This window comes from Lipotes vexillifer, unplaced genomic scaffold, assembly GCF_000442215.2.
Source record: "Lipotes vexillifer unplaced genomic scaffold, Lipotes_vexillifer_v1.1 scaffold91, whole genome shotgun sequence".
Lineage (NCBI taxonomy): Eukaryota > Metazoa > Chordata > Mammalia > Artiodactyla > Lipotidae > Lipotes > Lipotes vexillifer.
In genome coordinates, this window is record NW_006777583.1 from 2,639,861 (window position 1) to 2,648,560 (window position 8,700).

Below are 8,700 nucleotides of genomic sequence, written 5' to 3' on the forward strand. Positions count from 1 at the left end.
TTCCCTTACACTAAAAGGTGCAGGGTTCTAACTACGAGAGTGAGAATTCTGTATAAGCCTGGAATCACTTTTCAACATGAACCATTTGAGATAATAGATCACATTTTACAATATTAAGGAAAATAACCCAAGGAAATTAAAAAAAAACAGATCCATGGCCATTAGATAGGATTGTCTCAGAAAGAAGACCAAAAAACCAAAAAGCACGTTCAAGTAGGGCAACTTCATATAATCATTTTAAGCTTTGAAATCACAAGTCTGAGCTGTAGGAATGTCTTTGTTGATAAATGCAGAGGAAGGATCAGCCATTGGAACCATTTATCTTGCATTTGTTCAAAGCACTGAATAAATTACAGCAAAATTTTTAGAGTTTGGAATTTTACTGTGATGTGACAAGTACTCAAAGTCAAAGATTTGTTGAATTTGCAAATACTATATATATTTTTACAGTGATTGACCCTTCTTCTAAATCTGTAATTTAAAAGGGGAGGGGGGATACCACCAGCGGGATCCGGGTTTCTGAGAGTGAGGGCTGCTCGGCTGGTCAGGGCAGCCACCGGCTGGAGCCATGACCCCGAACCTGTGCACTGCGCTCATTTTCGGCGGCTTCATCTCCCTGATCGGCGCTGCCTTCTACCCCATCTACTTCTGGCCCCTAATGCAGCTGGAGGAATACCAGAAGGAACAAGCCATAAATCGAGCTGGTATTGTCCAAGAAGACGTGCAGCCACCAGGGTTAAAAGTGTGGTCGGATCCATTTGGCAGGAAATGAAAAGGCTATCACCACCTCTGATTATGAAAGTAGACAAGAGTCTTCATGCTTTCAGTTCTGCAGCAAGTACAATAAATCACCTGGCTAAAGAACGATGGCTGGAGAAGAAAACTCTAGAAGGCTGTAAAGAAGAGTAGTGTGCACCAGGATTAATTCCCTTCTTAAGTATCAAAAGAACCCTGAAACAAATCACACCGTTACGAAGGTTTTCATGATTTGGTTTCCTTTCTAAAAACGAAGCTTTCTCACCCAGCTGCATTTGGAGGTGATCTACTTATTATTCAGTCTCTACCTCTTACCCACCTGAGCTTCGATATGAATACAAGCAACCAGTAGACTTGGGAAGATCCTAGTCTGTTTTGCCATCTTCCAAATAAGAAGTTTCAGTGAAAAACCACTATATTGAGCAGCCTCATAGGGCTCTTTGAAAATGAGAAAGTTGATAAAACTCTTTGAGGACAAGGTACATTGTACTCTTTAAGAATAAAGAGTTCAACTCAACTATCTCATTGGGAGGGTTGCTGCATTTTGAAAAATAAATAACTATGAAGCAAATCAAAACTAAATGGGTATGCATGCCTAGTAGAAATCATGTTGAATTAACTGAGTGAAAATATGTATATTAAAATGATTTCTTTTTACTTCAAAAAAAACAAAATAAAATAAAAGGGGAGGGGGGCTTCCCTAGTGGTGCAGTGGTTAAGAATCCACCTGCCAATGCAGGGGACACGGGTTCAAGCCCTGGTCCGGGAAGATCCCACATGCTGTGGAGCAACTAATCCCGTGCGCCCCAACTACTGAGCCTGCGCTCTAGAGCCGACGAGCTACAACTACTGAGCCCACACACCACAACTACTGAAGCCCATGTGCCTAGAGCCCATGCTCTGCAGCAAGAGAAGCCACCGCAATGAGAAGCCCACGCACTGCAATGAAGAGTAGCCCCCGCTCACCGCAACTAGAGGAAGCCCACACGCAGCAACGAAGACCCGACACAGCCAAAAATAATAAATAAAATTTTAAAAATAAAAATAAAAAAAATAAAAGGGGAGGAAAAGTAACCAAACAAAGCAATTTCACATTCTTCACTTCCAAGTTCTGGTTGAAGGTATTTGAAAGATCAGGATGGTTTTCCATCTCTGGTGATTTAGACGAGTTTTCAAAAACCAAAAGTAATCCAAGAGTATTGTTATTAATATACGTGTTATTCTTCACAAATTTATAGATAACAGCTGCCACCAATTTTGCTGGCTACATAGGGATATCTGTCTGTGGATGCTTCTTTTTATGGTTTCAGTCTCTGAATATTTATGTCATAAGCCAAGTTTGCTTAACTATTTTATTAAGTACGCTTCTTATTTTGGAATAATTTTATGTGTATAGAAAATTTACAAAGAGTGTGTAGCAAGTTCTCATATACACTTCACCCATCTTCCCCTAATGTTTAACATCTGTAAGTGGGTGGAATCTTGGCCTGCAAAATATATGTCCACATCCCAACCCCCGGAATCTGTGAATGTGACCTTATTTGGAGAAAGAGTCTTTGCTGATGTAATTAAATTAAGGATTTTAAGATGAGATTGTTCTAGATTATCTGAATGGGCCTTAAATCCAATGACAGAGATCCTTATAAAAGACACAAAGAGGAGAAACATATAGAGAGAAGAAGACAGGGCTCGTTTTTTCACCAATATTCCTTTTTGGACCTAGGATCCAATCCAGAGTACCACATTGCATTAGTTGTCATGTCTCTCTGGTCTCCTCTGGTCTGTGACAGTTTCATAGTCCTTCTTTGTTTGTCATGATCTTGACAGTCTTGAGCAGCACTGGTCAGATATTTTGTAGAATATCCCCCACTATGGGCTTGTCTGCTATGGTTTTCATGATTAGACTGGTTTATGAGTTCTGGGCATGAATACCACAGGGTTGTAGTGCCCCTTTCATTACATCATAAGGGATATATGTATCCACATGACTTACCCCTGCTGATGTTCATCTTGATCACTTAGGTGTGGTAGAGTTTTCCAGGTTTCTCCATTGTGAAGTCACTATTTTCCCTTTCCATACTCTATTCTTTGGAAATAAGTCTTTAAGTCCAGCCCACACTCAAGTAGTTGGGAGATTAAGCTATACCTCCTTGGAGTGTGGGGAGGATGGTACATATTAGAATTTTTCTGTAAGAAATATGCCTTCCTTCCTCCCTTTCTTCAATCATTTATTTATATCCGTATCAATATATGTATATTTATTTTATAATCCAATTCTACATTATGATCTAATACAACATTATTTTTTTTTTTGCCCAAATTATTCTAGCTTTTCTGGGTCTTATTTTTATTGTCATTTTTATTACATTGTATGGTATTAATTTAAGCTTTCTTTGTGTTCCTTGGTCCATTAGCTATCTGTTGCCACATAACAAATTACCCCTAAGCTTAGTTGCTTAAAACAACAAACATTATTATCTTAGGGTTTCTATGGGTCAGCAGTCTGGGTGTGACTTAACTGAGTGCCTCTGGTCCCTCACAAGTCTGCAGTCAAGGTGTGAGTTGGATCTGTAATCTTCTGAAGCCTCGACTGGGGAGGATCTGCTTCCCCATGCTGACACACATGTTGTTGGTACCCCTCAGGTCCTTGCTAACTGTTGCATGTAGCCATAAGCTCCTTGCCATAAAAGCAAGAACCAGTCATAGACAGCTCACAACATGGCAGCTGGCTTCCCTCAAAGCAAGAGAGAGAGAGGGTGCCCAAGATGGAAACTGTAGTCTTTTTGTAACCTCATCTTGCAAGTGACAGTCTGTCACTTTTGCCCACATTCAAGGGGAGGGGATAATAGAATGGCATGAATATGAGGAGGTGGAATCCCTGAAGGCCATTTTAGAGGCTGCCCACCACACCCAGTGTTGCACTCTTGTAGTCACTCACTTTACTTCACTAGAACAGACAGAAGGAGAAGAGAAGGGGGAAGCTTTGAAAAGCAGAACCCCAGTGGATTAAATGTTTTGCTTGCAATAATTTTCAACATCGTGTCACATTACTACATGGTATCTACCTCCTATTATTGGTCATTTGCACATTTATTTATTCATTCATTTAGGAGTATATGACATGTAGCTTCAAATCCATTGTGACATTTCTGATCCCAGGATGTGGTCTGTCTGAAGTCTTTGGAAAACCTTTTTTTCTTAATTAGACAGCACATGTGTGCTTATAAGTCGTTCAAGCCCAAACACCACAGTCCCGTTTCCACCAGGTGTCATGTGAGCAGAAGTGGAACAATTATTAATTGTAATTGAGGCTAAATGTAATTACTTTTATAACCTTGAGTTGTTCACATTGAATTCATAAACATTTCATAATGAAACTAGGGAATTACAAAGAATTACTGGCAATAACACCAGTAATTCTTACATTTGAACTTAATTTATCTTTAGATCCGTAACCTTTCAATAAAATCATTTATTTGTGTCTTCTAGTTAAAAAAATAATTCTTGCTCCCTGCAGAACACTCGAAAATGAAGAAAAACCCAAAGGAAAACAACAAAACCACTCCAAATTTTATACCATAGTGTTAACATTTTGATGCATAGAATTTCCACATTATTTTATACATATTTATATATATATATATATTTAACACCATTGATATCAAATCTGTAGAATATTTAGAAATGTATTCTGAATATTTTCCTAACTAAATCATTATTTTAGCAAGGATCCACTTGGCTAACCATTATTGTCACTGAAATACCTATGCATGTGAGTTTCTGCTCTGTGAACACCTCTGCACTCATCCAGTAAACATATATTAACTGCTTACTATTGGCCAGGTAGTGTGTTGATGGCACATGATAGAGAGCCTAGCGCAGTGGAGAGCACCTGCCAGGGATTTAGAAAACTCAATATTTCTTCCAGGTCTGCTACTAATTGTCTCATGTCGTTGGACAGATAAAAACCAATAGCTAACATATATTGAACATTCACTATAAGCTAGCTACTGTTCAAAACCGTTCATTTACACTCTTCACTTTTTAAGTTTAATCACAACACCTCAACAATGTAGATCCTATTATAACCATACTCATTTTGTAGAGGAAAAGATTGAGACCAGAGAGGTTAAGGAACGTACCCAAACGCACATAGCTAGTATGTAGTGAAGCCAGGATTTAACCCTTGTAACTGATTCCAGAGGTTATGTTCTTAATCATTACTGTATACTTTTGAAGTGACTATGAGCCCTCTGGGCCTTAGTTCCCTCATTGGCAAAATATATGAGTTGTCCTAAAAGTAGATGGTCCCCTATGTCCTCTGCTTGTTTGGATGTATAATAGCATTTTATCATATGGATAATTAACTTACTCAACTTCAAAATTTCCTCAAATGAAGAGAGCAGGAGATTGGTTCAAGATGGCGGAGTAGAAGGACCTGCTCTCACTCCCTCTTGTGAGAGTGCTGAAATCACAACTAACTGCTGAACAATCATTAACAAGAAGACACTGGAACTCACCAAAAAAGATACCACACATCCAAAGACAAAGGAAAAGCCACAATGAGATGGTAGGAGGAGCGCGATCACAATAAAATCAAATCCCGTAACTGCTGGGTGGTGACTAACAAACTGGAGAACATTTATACCACAGAAGTCCACCCACTGGAGTGAAGGTTCTGAGCCCCATATCAGGCTTCCCAACCTGGGGGTCTGGCAATGGGAGGAGGAATTCCTAGAGAATCAGACTTTGAAGGTTAGTGGGATTTGATTGCAGGACTTGGACAGCACTGGGGGAAACAGAGACTCCACTCTTGGAGGGCACACACAAAGTAGTGTGCACATTGGGACCCAGGGGAAGGAGCAGTGACCCCATAGGAGACTGAACCAGACCTACCTGCTACTGTTGGAGGGTCTTTTGCAGAGGCGAGGGGCAGCTGTGGCTCGCCATGAGGACAAGGACACGGGTAGCAGAAGTTCTGGGAAGCACTTCCTTGGCGTGAGCCCTCCCAGAGTCTGCCGTTAGCCCCACCAAAGGGACTGTAGGCACCAGTGCTGGGTCACCTTAAGCCAAACAACCAACAGGGAGGGAACCCAGCCCCACCCATCAGCAGACAAGCGATTAAAGTTTTACTGAGCTCTGCCAAGAAAGCAACAGCCAGCTCTACCCACCACCAGTCCCTCCCATCAGGACACTTGCACAAGCCTCTTAGATAGCCTCATCCACCAGAGGGCAGACAGCAGAAGCAAGAAGAACTATGATCCTGCAGTCTGTGGAACAAAAACCACATTCACAGAAAGATAGATATGATGAAAAGGCAGAGGGCTATGTATCAGATGAAGGAACAAGATAAAACCCCAGAAAAACAACTAAATGAAGTGGAGATAGGCAACCTTCCAGACAAAGAATTCAGAATAATGATAGTGAAGATGATCCAGGACCTTGAAAAAAAATGGAGGGAAAGATCGAGAAGATGCAAGAAATGTTTAACAAAGACCTAGTAGAATTAAAGAACAAACACCTAGAAAAATTAAAGAACAAACAAACAGATGAACAATACAATAACTGAAATGAAAAATACACTAGAAGGACTCAATAGCAGAATAACTGAGGCAGAAGAACGGATAAGTGACCTGGAACACAGAATGGTGAGATTCAGTGCTGCGGAACCCAATAAAGAAAAAAGAACGAAAAGAAAGGAAGACAACCTAAGAGACCTCTGGGACAACATTAAACGCAACAACATTTGCATTATAGGGGTCGCACAAGAAGAGAGAGAGAAAGAACCTGAGAAAATATTTGAAGAGATTATAGTTGAAAACATCCCTAACATGGGAAAGAAAATAGCCACCCAAGTCCAGGAAGCACAGAGAGTCCCAGGCAGGATAAACCCAAGGAGAAACACACCGAGACACATAGTAATCAAATTGAGAAAAATTAAAGACAAACAAAACTTATTAAAAGCAACAAGGGAAAGACAACAAATAATGTACAAGTGAACTCCCACAAGGTTAACAGCTGATTTCACAGCAGAAACTCTACAAGCCAGAAGGGAGTGGCATGACATATTTAAAGTGAGGAAAGGGAAGAACCTACAACCAAGATTACTCTACCCAGCAAGGATCTCATTCAGATTTGACACAGAAATGAAAACCTTTACAGACAAGCAAAAGCTAAGAGAATCCAGCACCACCAAACTAGCTTTACAACAAATGCTAAAGGAACTTCTCTAAGTGGGAAACACAAGAGAAGAAAAGGACCTACAAAAACAAACCCACTACAGTAAAGAAAATGGTAATAGGAAATACATATTGATAATTACCTTAAACGTGAATGGATTAAATGCTCCAACCAAAAGACACAGGCTCATTGAATGGTTACAAAAACAAGACCCATATATATGATGTCTACAAGAGACCCACTTCAGACCTGGGGACACATACAGACTGAAAGTGTGGCGATGGAAAAAGATATTCCATGTAAATGGAAATCAAAAGAAAGCTGGAGTAGCAATACTCATATCGGATAATATAGACTTTAAAATAAAGAATGTTACAAGAGACAAGGAAGGACACTACATTAGGATCAAGGGATCAATCCCAGAAGAAGATATAACAATTATAAATATATATGCACGCAACATAGGAGCACCTCCATACATAAGGCAACTGCTAACAGCTCTAAAAGAGGAAATCAACAGTAACACAGTATAATGGTGGGGGACTTTAACACCTCACTCACACCAACAGACAGATCATCCAGACAGAAAATTATTAAGGAAACACAAGCTTTAAATGACACAATAGACCAGATAGATTTAATTGATATTTATAGGTCATTCTATCCAAAAACAGCAGATTACACTGTCTTCTCACATGCTCATGGAACATTTTCCAGGATAGATCATATCTTGCATCACAAATCAAGCCTCAGTAAATTTAAGAAAATTGAAATCATATCAAGCATCTTTTCTGACCACAACACTATTAGATTAGAAATCAATTACGGGGAAAAAATGTAAAAAACACAAGCACATGGAGGCTAAACAGTACGTTACTAAATAGCCAAGAGATCACTGAAGAAATTGAAAAATACCTAGAGACAAATGACAGCAAAAACACGACGGTCCAAAACCTATGGGATACAGCAAAAGCAGTTCTAAGAGGGAAGTTTATAGTAATACAATCCTACCTCAAGAAACAATAAAAATCTCAAATAAACAATCTAAACTTACACCTAAAGGAACTAGAGAAAGAAGAACAAACAAAACCCAAAGTTAGTAGAAGGAAGAAACCATAAAGATCAGAGCTGAAATAGAAACAAAGAAAATGATAGCAAAGATCAATAAAACTAAAAGCTGGTTCTTTGAGAAGATAAACAAAATTGATTAACCGTTAGCCAGACTCATCAAGAAAAAGAGGGAGAGGACTCAAATCAATAAAATTAGAAACTAAAAAGGAGAAGTTACAACAGACACCACAGAAATACAAAGCATTCTAAAAGACTACTACAAGCAACTCTATGACAGTAAAATGGACAGCCTGGAAGAAATGGAGGAAGTCTTCGAAAGGTATAACCTTCCAAGACTGAACCAGGAAGAAAGAGAATATATGAACAGATCAACCATAAGTAATGAAATTGAAAGTGTGATTAAAAATCTTCCAACAAACAAAAGTCCAGGACCAGATGGCTTCACAGATGAATTCTATCAAACATTTAGAGAAGAGCTAATGCCCATCCTTCTCAAACTCTTCCAAAAATTGGCAGAGGAAGGAACACTCCCAAACTTATTCTTTGAGGCCACGATCATCCTGATACCAAAACCGGACAAAGATACTAAAAATAAATAAAATTACAGACCAATATCACTGATGAATATAGATGCAAAAATCCTCAACAAAATACTAGCACACAGAATCCAGCAACACATTAAAAGGATCATAC

General features: G+C 39.2%; 1 protein-coding gene across 1 annotated transcript; it reads left to right on the forward strand.

Annotated features, from left to right (window-relative positions):
• The first annotated feature begins 510 nt into the window (after nucleotides 1-510).
• On the forward strand, nucleotides 511-1,416 carry LOC103084204 (small integral membrane protein 20-like). The gene has a single exon (XM_007451203.1). It carries the CDS (start codon nucleotides 569-571, stop codon nucleotides 770-772), a length of 204 nt encoding a protein of 67 aa, XP_007451265.1. The 5' UTR covers nucleotides 511-568; the 3' UTR covers nucleotides 773-1,416.
• The last annotated feature ends 7,284 nt before the right edge of the window (nucleotides 1,417-8,700 follow it).